Below are 16,689 nucleotides of genomic sequence, written 5' to 3'. Positions count from 1 at the left end.
GTTCATGTTGTTGTTCCACCTATAGGGTTGCAGACCCCTTCAGCTCCTTGGGTACTTTCTCTAGCTCCTCCATTGGGGGCCCTGTGTTCCATTCAATAGATGACTGTGAGCATCCACTTCTGTATTTACCAGGCACTGGCATAGCCTCATACGAGACAGCTATATCAGGGTCCCTTTAGCAAAATCTTGCTGGCATATGCAAATAATGTCTGGGTTTTGTGGCTGATTATGGGATGGATCCCCAGGTGGGGTAGTCTCTGGATGGTCCATCCTTTCATCTTAGCTCCAAACTTTGTAACTCCTTTCATGGGTATAGTGATTATCTTGTTAGACTGATTCATTTTCATTACTCTTTAGGAAAGTAATTACTCAGAAAGATGTTAGAGCATTATGTTTCAGTATAAATAAGTCTGATTGCACATTTTATCTTTTCACTAGTATATTTGTTTTGCTTATGTTTATTCCATTGAAGAATGTGAGAGTATTTGTGATTATATAGGTGAAAGTTGCTTTTGAGCTGATTTAGTAAAATCCAGTAAGAAATGTGTTAAGAGTCAAATTTATAGAACTGGAGAGATGGCTCAGTGATTAAGAGCACTGACTGCTCTTCCAGAGGTTCTGAGTTCCAGCAACCACATGGTGGCTCACAACCATCTGCAATGAGATCTATAATGCACTACAGTATATTTATATATAATAAATAAACATATCTTTTTAAAAAAGAGTCAAATTTATAGTCTTTCATGGCCTTTGATGTGTCAGATTGTGAGCAACACACATTATCCTGTTTGCTTTTAGCTCAATGCAGCTATTAAATTTTTTAAAATTAATTCCCCTGAGACTTTGTTTTGCATTAGAAATAGCATGTCTCCTATTTAGCCTGGATTCACTTTAACATAGACTATTTCTGAATAATGCATTTTAATTAAGTTATTTGTATTGTGATATGAAATAAAATAGATGGTAGTAACATTAATAGATGATTGTTCTAACTTAGAAAACATGAAATCAATTGTGTAAATGGTAAAAAGGTTTTTTAGTTAAAATAAACAGTCTTCAATACTGTTTATTTTATATAATAGTTATATTCTGTGTTCTAGAATACAAACATAAATGGATTTCTTTCAAACCTTAGTGTTTTCAGCAGTTTTTATTTTTCCTAAATACACAGTAACCCAATGGTTTAAAAAATGAGGTGATGTATTTCAAATTTTATGTGACTTCTACACATAATTTCTAAAAGAAGGCATAAAATGTTATTGAAGAACAGAGAAAACTTACTTCAAATTACATTTTATTTAAACAAAATTAAATATGACTACATAATATAGATTCTTTTACTCTATTTTGAGGACATTATCATATGCTATATTTTATTTTTTTTGTAGCCCTCAACAATTGGATCCATGGCTTTGACAGAAGGGGCATTATGTCAGCATGATCTCATCAGGGTTGTTTACAGTGATCTTCATCCTCAGAGAGAAACATTCACTGCACAGAACCGGTAATGGTCAAAACTACATAGTAGGGGCTAGAGAGATGGCTTGGTGGATAAACAATGGCTGCTTTTCCAGAAGACTCGGGTTCTATAACAAGAATCCCATGATGGTTGATAATCATTTGTAACTCTGGCTCCAGACGATCTGATACCCTCTTCTTGCCTCCAAGGGCACCAGGCATGTATGTTATGCACATACATACATGCCAGCAAAACACTCAAATACAAAAAATAAACCTATTTTTTTTAAGTACACAGCAACAATGGTGAATTTATACCTAATGGCTAAGTATAATTACTTCATTTCAAGCTTGATATGAGTGGTGTCCAAAAGTAAAATGCATCATACTGATAAAATATATTATAGTACAGGCTGAGCATCCTTGCCTGGAAAATCACAAGCAAAGTCTGAAATCTGATGGGCACCAGCATGATAGTGCAAGTAGACAGTCGACACACAGTCTGTGTGACTGGGACTCAGGTAAAATGCCAGTGCACTAAAGTATTATGTAACATTATCTTCTGCCTGTGTGTGTGGTACCTGTGAAACATAAATGAGTTTCTGGTATATATACTTGGGTCTTACCTCCCAAGAAGGCACACATTACAAAATCTGAAACATTTCTGGTCTTTGGCATGCTAATAACTACTCAAAAAAATTGTTTTGAACTTTGTACATGAACACTGCATCTACTCCACTCCTCCCCTCTCCAACTCTTCCAGTGTCCCACCTCCCACACTAGTAATCTCTTCTTTAATTATTGTTACTTGTGTATATATGTACATTCGTGCGCATGTGTATATATAATCAACTGAATCTATTTGTTTGCATATACATGTGTCCAAGGCTGGCCAACCACTTGGGATTGGACTAGGATTGGTGTAGCAGGCCTTCAGCATCCTGTTCTATTAACTATGTCTTGTCTATAACCAAATTCCTCCCCGGGTCTCACTGTAAATGGTGTTGACTGCTTGGGGGAAATTTTCTGCTTATGGGGCAGGAGAAGTTCAGCAAATTCTATTAACTATTAAACAAGTATGTATGTCACAGTGCTGGAGAGGTTACTCAGCAGTTAAGAGCAGAAAACCAGGATTCAATTCCCAGCACCCACATGGAAGTTCTCAACCTCTACCTCCAGTTTCAGGGCATCAGTGCCTCTGTAAGCACCAAGCGTGCATGTGGTACACAGACACACATACTAGCAAAATGCCCATAGAATAAAATAATAAGTAATGAAAATTCCTCCTGAAGATTTACATTAAGGCATTGTTAGTAACCATTTCTAAGTAAATAATTTACTCTTGTATGTGATAGAAATAAATAATTGTGATCATTTTTTATTTTTCTAGGTTTGAAGTCCTAAGTTTTCTCATGCTGTGCTATAATTCAGCGATTGTGTATATGCCTGCATCATCTTACCAATCTCTTTGTCGGATGGGTTCCAGGTGAGAGAGTATTTATTATTCTTCATATTAATATAGTTACTTGGAAAGTATTATATATGCTAGGCTCTTGTAACTTCTGGTATAGTGGTAAATAAACTTCATGGAGCTTACAATCCTATAAGAATGAAAGTTATTTTAAGGGCCTGGAGAGACGGCTCAGCAGTTAAGAGCACCGACTGCACTCGCACAGGATCTCCATCATCTTCCTGGTAACCTACAACTCTGCTTAGCTCCAGTTCCAGGTGTTCCAAATCCTCTTCAGACCTCTGAGAGTGCTGTACTCACATAAATGTGCATACATATATGTACACATACAAATAAATAAAAAAAAAGTAAAGAAAGAAAATTATTTTAGCATTTAACAGAATATTTCTTAGATCAATGAGTTAGGTCAAGTCCACTAAGTTTAGAATTATTTATCAATATATAAAATTGTTTTCTAGATGTATTTTTTAAAAATAAATCATAGTAAGAATTTTGAATAATGAAACTGTGTATGGGAAAAACCTTAAGAATGCAAATCTTGGGACTGGAGAGGTGGCTTAGCAGTTAAGAGCACTGACTGCCTTTCTAGAGGACTCAGGTTCAGTTCCCATCACCTACTTGGCAGCTCACAACTGTCTGTGACTACAGATCCAGCAGACCTGACACCTTCACACAGACATGTATGCAGACAAAACACCAATGCACGTTTTAACAAGTAATAAATTATTTTTTAGAAATAATGTGTCTCTTTCCCATATACATTTTTATTTGTTTAAAACAAGGCCTCATATAGTGCTAGCTGACCTTGGACTCCTGATCTTCTATTGGGATTATAGACATGCTCCTTTTTATATTTTGTAAACTATTCTCCATTCTGTGCCAATTATATGTGTGATGGCCAAGGAACATTCTCTGTGTGCTACAGATTATAGTCTATATTATTTCAGAATTTCTTAAGAAGTTAGGCTTGGCTGAAACTTACATATCTACTATAGAAAAAATATATAAGTAATATAAATTGGGTTAGGGCCACGGACTTTCAGTTCTGAGCTTATGCATTCCAAGTGACTTTTCACTACAGAAAGCTGAGTCTCCCCACTTGCTACTCCCAGCCCTCAGAGTTCAATCACATACAATGCTAGCACTCAGGAAGCAGAGGCAGGCTGATCTTCAGGGTCAGTCTGGACTACAGAGCAAGAGAGACCCTGCCTCGGGAAAAGAAAAACATTCATATGCAATTCCTTTCTTTTGCTATGTAACAAATTCTTGGACCAGAAAGATGGCCTAATAGGTAAATGAGCTAGTTAAGAAATCCTTAAAATGTGAATTTGCTTCCTAAAAGTCAAATTACAAAGCTGGATGCAGTAGCTTTCATCTATAACCCAGTGCTGCCGCAGCAAAACTCAGAATGCTCTTGTTGGATGAAGTGCAGTGGCAGAAATGACCGCACAGTGGGAGAAGAGAACTGTGTCCCCAGAAGTTAACTTCTGACCTCCACGGACATAATGTGAGCTACAAGTACACACTAAACAATTTTTAAAAAGAAAAACCAGCTTCTACAAGTTTACCAGCTTATAACATCCCACATTTATTATTTCATAGTTTTTATGAGGCAGAAATGTAGGCATGGCTTGCCTCTTCTTAGGATTTTTTTTTTTTTTAAGACAAGGGTCTCACTACATAGTTTTGGCTGGCCTGGACCTCCCTCCCTATGTAGATCCAACTAGCCTAACTCACAAAGATGAGCCTATGTCCACCTCATGAGTGCTAGAATTAACAGCAGGTGCTATCACACCTGGCAACTTAGAGGTCTTTTAAGGCTATAGAAATACATAAGGAATTGTAGTCTTCCAAGACTTAGCACATGACCTGAATTCTGTTCCTATAGTTGTAGGATTATAGGTTTCTTTATCTAGTTGGCTGTCTGCTGGACTCCATCCTCATGTTGATGACACATGGGCCTCTTACACAGCTTAAGACCTCATAGCTTGCTTCTTCAAGCTAGAGTAAATTGAGAGTATCCAGCATGATCTGTGACTTTAGTAATAGTTACACACATAATGTACAGATAGAGTGTGTGGAATCTTTTCACCTTGGCTACATTGTGTTGAGTAGAAGCAAGTTACATGTTCCACCCTGAGTGGATAGAGAGAGACATAACATAAATACCAGAAAGGAAGGCTCCTAGGAATCAAAAATCAAAATCATTTTGAGAAACGCTCAAGTTCACATTGCTGTTCTTTTACTGAGAAGAGCACAGTCTTGGTATCTAAGTACCACAGTAATTTGGTATCAACTATTGTCCATTAGAGAGTGAATGAGCAAGCTTCATCTTTAATAATCTGGTTTTGGGTTTAGTAATAGACTTCTCTATAAGTGAGGCTGGACTCACATTAGTTGTGTGGGTCAGACTGGCTTCCTTTATGTTTCTTGAGTGCTGGGATTATAGGCATGTGCCAATTTTATCAATATAATGCTATTTTCAACTTGTAGTATTTTTATTACTTTACTATATTCTATATATATATATAATTTTTAATTGATTGAGACTATAAGGCACTAAAATTGTTGTTCTGAACCTACTATTATAATTAACTTGATAAAGTTATGAACACAAGCACACTATAGCTTTCTACTAGTGTTATAACACTATAACTATTAAGATACAACTTCTGGAAGCATCTCAGTGAAATAAATGGCAGTTGTTCATGATGTTCATTTTGATTGATAGTGGCTTTAGTGATCTCTGTTGTTACTATCTACAGAGGTGATAGCATCTCCTATTGGGCATCATGGCCACTCATACCTCTTGTATATCATTAAGATGTAACTGTAACTTTCCTTCTGTATGTAATTGTTGTCTCATAGGCTGACTGTCTCAGTCAGCTAACCTGGGCTTAGTCCTGGAAGCTTCTAGCCTGGTGCAATCTAATCTATGCCTAGAATGTTTTCAGCCTCACAGACTTGCTGCTGAATAAGCTTACCTCATCCTAGATCTTTCTGAGCTCTGAATGGCTAATTCAACTCAGCTGTTCTGTCTCAAACTCCTCTCCAAGCTGCCTGATTCAGACTCCTCTCTGGACCTCTGGCTGACCTCGTTGTTTTTCTTGACCTCATACCAACTTTGGCAATCTGTTCTAATCTTCTGGCTCTTCCTCATTCTCTGTCTTCACCTGTCTAGCTTGTTCTCTCTCTGTCTCAACCTGTCTCTGTAAAAGTCCCAGTAAAAATGGCCTCCTTTTTTCTTCTCACTCCAAGGCTCCCTCAAGTACTTTCCCTTTCCTTTCTTCTCATGAGAGTTGAGCATATCCTATTTTGTCAGATATTTCTCTGATTTGTCAATTTGTCTATCACTTTCAAACATGGGTCCATTCTTTTACAAACTAACTTTACCTTCATTGTCTGGGGCTGATGGGGGGTACTAAGTGCATGTTTGTTGTTGTCAGCAGAGGGGTTAAAGGTGTGTGCTAAGGAATGAGTCACACCACAACTAGAAACTTTTTTTTTTCAGTAAATAATACAACCTCTGGGTTTTCAGTGTGATCAAATATCCTGCAACAAATAAGATCCTCAAAAGAGGGCCAAGAAGTTCATTTAGCATCAGGCTAATGTGTAAAATGGAGTATAATTTAGAAGACCATACTGACATATACAACACAGTGCAGAAGAGATTCAAGAGCAAGCTTGGTTATAAGAACAATAATCCCAGTCTTTAATCCTAGCACTCAAGTGACAGAGTGGATCTCTCTGGGTTTGGGGCTAGCCTGTGCTACATACAGTTCCAAACCAACCCAGATTACACAATAAAACTGCCTCAAAAAAAAAAGAAAACCAAGTCATGCTGCCCAGTAGCTCTCAGAGCCCTTGGTCTCCAGTGTCTAGGAGCAGTGGTGCTGCTGATGTCTAGGCAACACAGCTTGCTGTTAGAGTGTGCTCACCTGTCTATGGAAGGAGCAACACCCCACTGCCTATGAGAGTCTCCAGTCCCAGTACTAGGCTGCACAAGGAAGAAAATGAATGGGCAACAATTGTGCACATTTAATTTTGCTTAAAACATCAAATAAATAATAGTGGCCTCACAAACAACAGCATTTTGAAATTTTGTTTTAAGATTTATGTACTATCCAGGAATTCCCCAGTACAATTTAGGATAGAGAAAAAGCTATGTATTTATGTTTTAGAGTGAGAGGGAGAAGCAGGAAAAGGATGTCTGTGAAAGAGGCTGTTAGGTATTTGAGGAAACTTACTACTTTTTATGGACTCCACTAGAATCCATATTTTATGAATAAAGGCATGCTTAAAAAATTTAAAAACCAACATCCTCCACCTGGTCATAACTCTGGCATTTAGCAGGTGTCAGTGGCTGAGGGATGAGTAATTTGTAAATTTAGCCAATCAGGAAATCAAATGTTAATTGCTGTATTTTTCTAGGGTTTGCGTGAGTGGGTTTCCACGACAACATGAGAAACAGTGGAAGGAGCTCTGTGGTCGAATTGTATTAGATCCTGAATTTATGGTGCAACTTCTCACAGGAGTTTACTATGCCATGTAAGTAGGAAGGAGAGGAATTCTTCTGCACATGGGAACATTTAATATCCTTGTATCTTCTTTATACAATCTTTTGTTTCATGTAGACCTGTTACCCTGTTTTCTAATGTGGTCTCTTTTCAGCACTTTATAAATAGCCAATTAATAACATGACTAGCCACAAAATTAGAACCATCTTAGAAATTTTAGATTCTCTATATGGAAAACTATTGTTTCGATATAGTTCATATCATGATTATCATGAATACTTTAAATAGATTATTCTGAATAGCAACATGGTTAAAAAAAACCAATTTGTATAAAGAAGCATCTGTTAGCTACTATAAACAGTTAGGATAATTCAGAAATGATAACTTGGAAGTGAGAGCTTTGTTTTATAACTAAAGCAATAGAACTTGGGGTAGGTTTTTGGTTTTTTTTTTTGTTTTTTTTTAAGTTCTAAAGATCAGAGATATCTATTGGAAGTACTAAGTGATCCATCCCATAGGTATAATGGACAGTGGGACCTTGGCCAGGAAGTACTTGATGACATCATTTACAGAGCTCAGCTAGAACTCTTTTCTCAGCCACTCTTGGTAAGTTTGTTTGTTTGTTTGTTTGTTTGTTTTAACATATGTACACTTTTTTCCATGGAGAATGGAAGTCTATTGATTTAGGTCCTATTCTGGAGGCATGCTGACTCTTCTTAAAGCATATATGTGGTCAAAATGTTATTATGGGGCAAATGGCAAGTGGGTATTGAGGTAAATTGAAAACTGAAATGTTTCACCAGGCAGTGGTGGTAGACATATCTCTGAGTTCAAAGCCAGCTTGGTCTACAGAGTGAGTTCCATGACAGCCAAAGTTACACAGAGAGACGCTTGTCTTGAAGAACTAGGGGGTCAGGGAGGCATGGTTTGAAATCCTTAAGAAAAGAGAAAACCAAGTACTAAGTAGCACATGGAAGCACATGGACGCAGGCAGATTGCACAAGGTGGAAACGGTCCTCAACTACTCAGTAAGTTCCTGGCTGTTCTAAGCTAGATAGTAAAGCCCTGTTAAAGAGAGGGCAACCACAGAGGCTTGTTACTGTTGTTGTAATTAATTTATTTTTACTTACTCACTTTACATCCCGCTCACTGCCCCTTTCCTTGTCACCCCTTCCCACAATCCTTCCCCATCCTCCTCCCCTTCTCTGAGTGGGTCAGACCCCACTGAGTGTCCCCCCACCCTGGCACTTCAAGTCTCTGTGAGGGTAGGCTCTTCCTCTCCCACTGGCCAGACAAGGCAACCCAGCTAGTAGAACATATCCCACATACAGGCAATGGCTTTTTGGGATAGCCCCCACTCCAGTTGTTTGGGACCCACATGAAGACCAAGCTGCACATGTGCTACATATACGCAGGAAGGCCTAGGTCCAACCCATGTATGTATTTTGCTTGGTGTTTCAGTCTCTGAGAGCCCCAAGGGTCCAGGTTAATTGACTCTGCTGGTCATCTTGTGGAATTCCTATCCCCTTTGGGGACTGCATTCCTTCCTCCTGTTCTTCCATAAGAGTCCCCAGCTCCATCCACTTTGTGGCTGTGAATGTCTGCATCTGTCTGAGTCAGCTGTTTGGGTGGAGCCTCTCAGAGGACAGATATGGTAGGATTCTGTCTGCAAGCGTAACAGAATATCATTAATAGTGTCATGGATTGGTGCTTGGCCATGGGGTGGGTCTCTAGTTGGGCCAGTTATTGGTTGGCTATTCCCTCAGTCTCTGCTCCACCCCCACCCACCCACTCACCCACCCACGCCATGCCTGCGTCTCTTATAGACAGGATGAATTTTGGGTTGAAATTTTGTGGGTGGGTTGGAGTCTCTATCAGTCCACTAGGTTCCTGCCTGGCTACAGGCTTATTCAGGTTCCATATCCCCAGTGCTTCGAGTCACAGCTAAGGTGTGACGCCCATTGATTCTTGGGTGCCTCCCTTATCCCAGGTCTCTGTCTCGTCCCAGAGATGCCCTCCACCTCCCCACCCCTGTCACTTGCAGATTTTCATTCATTCTTATGGCCATCTGGCCATCTCTTCTGTCCCCCCCATACCTGATCAGTTTTATTCAGATGTATAGAAAAAAGAAAGGATATCAAGCTCAAGTGAAATCTTCATTTTATTATTATAATCAAAACTAGCACAGTTTAGAAATGAAGTAATCACTATAAGAGCTTATTTTTTTTCTCCACATAAACTTAAATTCTAAATCATTTCCTTTAATAAAGTAAAATTAGAGCCAGGCGATGGTAGCTATTGCCTTTAATCCCAACACTTAAGACAGAGGCCCACCTGGTCTACAGAGTAAGTTCCAGGACAGCCAGGACTACACAAAGAAACCCTGTCTCAAAAAACAAACAAGAAAATTAATATGCAGTACACAAAAAGAAAAATATTCTCTGTAGACATAAGAAAATTGCACTTATAATCTTACTTAACTTTAAAGGTTTCATACTTCCCAACATGTGGGAGACTTGTGAGATGGCTTGAGATTAAAGGCACTTGCTGCCAAGTCTGATAGCCTGAGTTCAATCCCAGAACCCTCATGGTAGAAGGAGAGAACTCAACTCCTATGTTAAGTTGCCCTATGATCTCCACACTCATGCTATTTATTCACATGCACACACTAAGTATTTTTTTTAAATCAAATACAAATGCAAATGCTGAGCCAGCAGTATGACTCAGTGGGGTCATATTTGCCGTGCAAATCTGTCAGCTTGAAGTCTATCCCCAGAACCTACATAAAGGTAGGAGAGAACCAACTCTAAAATTGTTCTCTGACCTCCATCTAAGCATAATGACAGCCCTCCACATACATATTATGCATGTGTACAGATATGCAGTAATAAAGTATGAAAGACAAGTTAGGGGAAGATGAAGCATTTGTTATGCTTTGATGATAATATGACTCTAACCATTCCTTTGCAGAAGTAGTTTTGTAATGAGTGCTTATTCTCTTAGATCCTTTATTCCACATGTAGCTTTGTGTCTATGGAAATTAAGGCCTTAAAAGTGTATTATAAAGAGCTGAAGAGGTGGCTCAGTGACTAAGGACATTGGATTTGATTCCCAGCATAGTGGCTCCCAACCATCTGTAAATCCAGCTCCAGGAGATGTGATACAGTCTTCTGGCCCTTGTGAGCATGCACGTGTGTGTGTGTGTGTGTGTGTGTGTGTGTGTGTGTGTGTGTGTGTGTGTGTAGACAAAATACCCACACAAATAAAATTAAATTAAAAGTACTAGAAGTTTAACTTTACTGTTACTTTTATTTTTCTGTTTTTGAATTCTTGAGACAGGCTGTGTAGCCCTAACTATTCTGGAACTCACTCTGTAAAACCAAGCTGCCCTTGAACTCAGAGGAACCCCTGTGGCTCCCAAGTGCTGGAAGTAAAGGCCTGCGCTGCTGCCGCCACCTGGCCTACAGTGTTGTTTTAATTGCAAAGAAATAAAAATTGTCTAAGTGTTCTCAAAACAGAGAACAATTGAAGTTTGGTATTTTCTTAATGAAATTGTATATTTGAGAACTTACAATAAAGAAAAAATAATAGCTTAGGAAAACATGTGTGTATCTTAAATCTACATATGAAAGAGATAGCAAAATATTAGTAATTTTAGGTGGTTTCACTGTATGTGGGCCCTCTCTCATCTGCCTTCTTTCTTTTCCTTTCTTCTTATGCTTCCTAGTCGGGCTTTGAATTTATAATTCTGTCTTGGTCTTGGAGGTGCTGTGACTATGAGTGCCTCCACACCTGACTGACTTTTGTTTCCTGCCAGTTATTCTGTAGTGATTCTGTGATATTTAAAATGTTTATGTGTTTCCTACCTGGGATAGTTTTTTTAAAGGTATTTTATTTATTTGTGCCATTTTTAATTTTAAGATCAAGATAAATTTACTGTTATGTAGCATTTTTCTCATATCTAGATCTATATTCCAAACAAAATGGAGAAACCAGCGTCCTCTATATTACTGGCCAGGGCTTAGTGTAAACACTTAACCTTGCTTACATTCCTCAAGCCTTGAAACAGCTTCCTCTAGCTCAAAGTGGCTTTGCTGGATTGCTACTTACTGGTTGAGAGACAAACCAGTCAGATAACAACTGTTTACCAATCAGGTTTCCCAGTCTTCTCCTTGAGGCACAGGACACATACTGCCAGCATGTATTTAGGGAAAAATCTCTCATGAATAATACACAGGAGTGCAGGAAAATGTTACCGTTTTATCACAGATTAAGTTTTTTGCTATTTATCATATGAAAAAGCAGGAACTTATTCTAACTTGTTTTATATCTTGGTTACAAATATTAAACATTTTTCTTTGGAATGCTCTTTCCTTTTGAAACTCAACAACTTCAAGAATGCAGTAGGGTATAGAACTCATATTTTAATAATAATTTTTTATTTGAAAAGCCTACTGAAAAAATTCATAATAATAAAAATAAACACTTTGACACAGTGGTCCTTTTATACGAAGTTACACATATGAAGTTGTATAATAATGGAAACATGTATTATAGTACAGGTTAAAAGTCTGTGTTGGTCGTAAATTTATATAGACTTATATTATCATTTTAGGTGGCAAATGCCATGAAAAATTCATTACCATTTGATGCACCTGACTCTTCACAAGAAGGCCAGAAAGTACTTAAAGTGGAAGTCACTCCAACAGTGCCGAGAATTTCTCGGACTGCAATTACAACAGCTTCAATTCGTCGTCATAGATGGAGAAGAGAAGGTAAGTATAAAATTTCTATAGTTTACTTTTGGATTCAAGTAAACTTACCACTGTTTATATAGAATGTACAAATGCTTGATAGCAATTAATGCTCATGAATTAATGTAAAATATTTTCATTTAAAAATGGTACTAGAAATGTGATAATGCTTAGTTATTTTAATGTAAATATATATATATGTTTATGAAATTAGGAAGATGTTAGACTGTTCAATTAATAATAAAATGTAAAATAAGACTTAGCCAAAATTTGTCTTTTTTTAAAACTAGTAATAAAAACAGGGAGAAAGTTGCTTTAAGCCTATTAGCTGGAAAAAAGGTGCATGTATGAGCACTGTGGGAGAAAACTATATGCCTGGTCCAACTGATAGTATAATACAAACTATCCATAAAAGAATTGGTTCTCATTTTTGGATTTTTGGATTTCCTTTTTTTATTCTAAGAGCTAAACCCAGCAATATTTTATCGACATATGGTAATAAGCAGTCAAGCTGTCTTGCCTAAGAGAAATTGTCATTTTAATGATCCTGATTTTTCTGTCCCATTCATTTGCAAACCTCACATTGTTCATCTGCTGCCTTATGTGTGTGCAGGCTGTGCACACACATGTAACTATATAGACAGTGTTTGTGTTAATATCATATCCATATATACATTCTCTTATCTGCCTGGGTCAGAATGCTCAGAAAAGAACAGAGCAGCACAAAAAGTACTAAAATTTTATATGTTGAATCCCAGATGGCTTTGACTTCTCAAACGAGGCTGACTCGAGTATTCCTGGCTCCCCGATCCAACACGGCTCCACTGACCTAGGGATCAAACGTGTGCAAGAGGGGGAGGTGCTGGTGCGCAGGACCCCTGAGCATGGCTCGCCGGAGCCCACCTCAGCAGCAGCCACAACAGAGGGTAGGACAGAGATGAGGAGGCAGAAGTCAGTGAGGCAGTTGCTGGAGAAGGATCCTGGCTCTCTGTCCCCAAGCAGAGCACCTTTCCATTCTAGTGTGTGTCTCCACTACCCCTGGGTGTGCTAGCTCCTCTTTGCAAAGCAGCCCTCCTCCCCATATGCCTAGCACCAGGTTAGGTACAATCTTCAGTTGCCATTTGTGCTGGCCCGGAGTCTGCATCCCTGTGTCATCAAACAGCAGCTTGGCATGGCTACTAACAAGGCAGGGGCCTGGATGGAAAGGTCTGCAAATGCTTCAAAACTTTCATTACTGAGCATGTTTACTCTTAACATTAGAAAAAATGCACCCAGTGGTCATGAGCCTTCTTAGTCGGAATTAAGATTAATTCTTTAAAAGTCTGTGAAGAGAATTTTAAAATATAAGCACATTTAAAAAATTGAAGTGGAGCTGGCACTTATCTGTTTTCCTAGGGTCTCCAATTAATAAGTATTTCCAGTCTCTAACAGAGAATGCAGGTATTGACTGGCTTCTCATCAGCTGGATTAAGTTGTGTTAATTAAGTTAAATTACTGACATCTTTTCTCTGTAAATGTGTTATCCTGAGCATACTACACTTTACTTTTACACACACACACACACACACACACACAGTGGTTAAAGCTCCCAGATGGAAGTGAAATGTGTTACAAATCAATATCCTTGTTTCTACAATGTAATTATTTGCACATAAGAATTCTGTGCTCCATCACTACCTGTAAAAAAGAACACATCTCTCTGACGGGAAGGTATTAGCCTGCTGCTTTGTACGAAATGTCATATGAGCGAGCTTTGTGGAAAAGAGAACTGTAGCCAAATGGTTTCAATGTTTAGTTTATATTGCCCTGGAGTACCACTATAAAACTTTATCCTAATAAACCTGTAAGTAGCTTTAAAAGAGATCAATAATTTCTGTTTATTTTAAAGATCAAACATATAAAATATTTACCTTCTATTTTAAGGAAGTATCTTTCTCTTCGGTGTATTAGAAATTTGAGCATGCTCAGTAAGAATCTAAGTGTACCCTCAGTTCCTCACCTATTTGACCAAATTGACTTTACTTTAACAGTATTGCATGTGCATGACCTAATGACCCCAAAGTTGATACTGTTTTAGAGATCCTTCTTGATGCGGCTGTGGAAGATGTGCCCTTCCCTTTTGTCCTTTTGTATCTCTTTTTATCTTACCCCTAGCAATTAGATGCATCTTGTTTAAATGCAAGAAAAGGAAGGAAGGGAGGAAGGAAGGAAGGAAGGAAGGAAGGAAGGAAGGAAGGAAGGAAGGAAGGAAGGGAGAGAAGGAGGGAAGGAAGGAAAGGAGGAAATTGAGAAAATGAATAGATTTGGAACCCAAGTGGATCCAAACTGAACAACAGTCTATTTCTCATTCTTGATAACTAAGTAAACCCATTTGATGATTATATATAATGATTGTTAGTATGTTGCAAGTATTTGCACTAAAAGTAATGCCATATATTAGCAGTTGATGAAACTCTTACAAGAATGACACTGGCTGAAGCATTGCTTTTAATTCATCATTCCTATACTTTGAAAACAAAACTCAAGTAGTAATTCCTCTTGAATATCTGTTTTACTTCTATTGAGTTTCCTGTTAGTGTTAAACTGTTAGTTTGGGGTAGATTTTAAGGAAAATCAATACATTTCTTTAGTGTGTTTGAAGCTAGGTGTGATAGTACAAGCCTTTAATTTTATCACTCAGGAGACAGAGACAGTCTCTGAGCTTAGGGCCAGCCTGGTCTACATAGTAAGTTCCAGAGTAGTCAGAGCTACATAGTGAGACCCTGTCTCAAAAAAAATAAAATAATATTAAAAAACTGGTTTATCTTTTATCCTAAATTAATCATGGTTTAAAATAAGTATTAGTAGATGCAAAATTTATGGGAAAATCAACTATTAACAAAAAAGTCAATGAAATAAATCCCTTTCAGTCTTTGAGTCATGGATGTTGTCACCTACAGAAAAACTATAAAAGGAAATATGTTTTGAGACTCAATTGCATTTTCACTTCCTGGGTTTTTTGTTGTTAATTTGTTTTGGTTTTGGAGGTGATGGTGGTTTTTTGTTTTTATTTATTTATTTATTTTTTGAGTCAGGGTTTCTCTGTGTAGCCCTGGCTGTCCTAGAACTTACTCTGCAGACCAGGCTGGCCTTAAACTCAGAGAGATCTTCCTGCTTCTACCTTTTTGCTAGGATTAAGAGTGTGCATCACCACACCTGGCTTTCTTTGAGGGTTTTTAAGACAGAGAAAAAGAAATTGATTAAAATGTACAAGAATTTTGGTAATTCTCAAGAATGCTGGAACTTTTATATTACATATATAACTTATTTTAAAATAAAACAAGTTTGTAATAATGTTTTTAAATAGTTTAATAATAAAAATGTATTTATTAGGGCAGATAAAATTGTTCAGTTATTAACGGTGCTTGCCCTGCAAGCCTGGTGATCTGAACCCAAGTGAAGGTGGATAAAGAAAACCAATTCCACGAAATTGTCCTCTGCCCTCTACACATACAGCAGACACGCAGTAACACTCATAAAACTCCAAGTGCGCCTGCTTGTTAGAGTTTTAAATTAAAGAAAGACTCTAAGCTTTAAGATAGTGCCTGTGATTTCTGTGTAATCATCGTTCATTACATTGAAACAACATTTCAGTATATACAGTAGCAGTAGATTCTCTTGCATGGTGGCTTTTTATGTTATCACCGTCTATGGCCATACTGCTTGGCATCAGCTGTGCATGAAGCAGCACTCAAAGCTAGCACTAAGTCTCTCGGTCTCCTGTCCTAACTACTTAGATGAACCCATTTCATACAAATATTTCTGAATATTTTGAATCTTTATACTAATTATAGGTCAATTATTAAGAGGTAAATGAATATGATCTAAAATGTTTATGTTCAAGGTACAAATACTCAGTTCTTTTGACGGGATTGAGAGAAGTAGTGTCAGTTGCTATTATTTTTAGTAAATATATTTCCACATGGCTTTGCATGATGATTAAATATTAAATTGCTGTAGATATTTACATTTATATGTATATGTAACAAGTTGCCTTTTGCTTTAAGAATAGCCTAATTTGATTCTTTTTTAGAAGTAAAATAACTAATCCATGTGAAGAAATATTGCTAAGAAATATTTTTACTTTTCAGGTGCTATGTTAAGTAAAAGATTGTGTTTAAATATGTACATTTTTATTAGGTAACCTGTATCTCAAATTAGTATTTACATTGTTCTCTAACATTTTACCTTAACTATCACGTTAATATCTGTTTTATAGATTCTTTCTTTCTTTCATTCTGGGAAAAGTATTTTCAGTTTTTGAAAGAAGAAAGCATTAATGTTGAGACTGTTTGATCACACTTTTCAGTAAGAGAATTGGGCTGTCTGGAAACTGCAAGCTCATTGTATCATGTGATTCTCATCCCACAAAAGCTCGAGATGAGAAGGTCCTTTGACTAAGTGCAGTTCCTGTGTGAGATGCACTGCAGTGTGCAGTGCTTCTGTCTCC

The 16,689-nt window shown here is 37.6% G+C and overlaps 1 protein-coding gene and 1 long non-coding RNA gene across 10 annotated transcripts in view; one reads left to right on the top strand and one right to left on the bottom strand.

Moving 5' to 3' along the window:
- Positions 1–16,689, top strand: part of Fam126b (family with sequence similarity 126, member B) — a 63,528-nt gene that overhangs the window by 38,723 nt on the left and 8,116 nt on the right. For 5 of the 8 annotated variants that reach the window (NM_172513.3, NM_001310599.1, XM_017319658.2 and 2 more), the window contains 5 exons: positions 1,389–1,504; positions 2,849–2,944; positions 7,361–7,477; positions 7,965–8,052; positions 12,062–12,221. In NM_172513.3, the coding sequence (NP_766101.3) occupies positions 1,389–1,504; positions 2,849–2,944; positions 7,361–7,477; positions 7,965–8,052; positions 12,062–12,221 (577 nt within the window). Of the gene's footprint in view, positions 1–1,388; positions 1,505–2,848; positions 2,945–7,360; positions 7,478–7,964; positions 8,053–12,061; positions 12,222–12,958; positions 13,127–16,689 lie in introns of all 8 variants that reach the window. The other 3 variants (NM_001310598.1, XM_006495833.3, XM_006495832.3) reach the window with 1 other exon arrangement.
- Gm15834 overlaps positions 3,691–16,689 on the bottom strand; it is a 38,806-nt gene continuing 25,807 nt past the window's right edge. For both annotated transcript variants that reach the window (XR_865442.3, XR_003947830.1), the window contains exons 3-4: positions 9,781–9,829; positions 3,691–9,112 (exon numbers count right to left, since the gene is read on the bottom strand). This is a non-coding gene — a long non-coding RNA (predicted gene 15834). The remainder of the gene's footprint in view (positions 9,113–9,780; positions 9,830–16,689) is intronic.

This window comes from Mus musculus, chromosome 1, assembly GCF_000001635.26.
Source record: "Mus musculus strain C57BL/6J chromosome 1, GRCm38.p6 C57BL/6J".
NCBI classification, from domain to species: domain Eukaryota; kingdom Metazoa; phylum Chordata; class Mammalia; order Rodentia; family Muridae; genus Mus; species Mus musculus.
The sequence above is the reverse complement of the archived record's forward strand: the minus strand, read 5'-3'. Positions and strand labels throughout refer to the sequence as shown.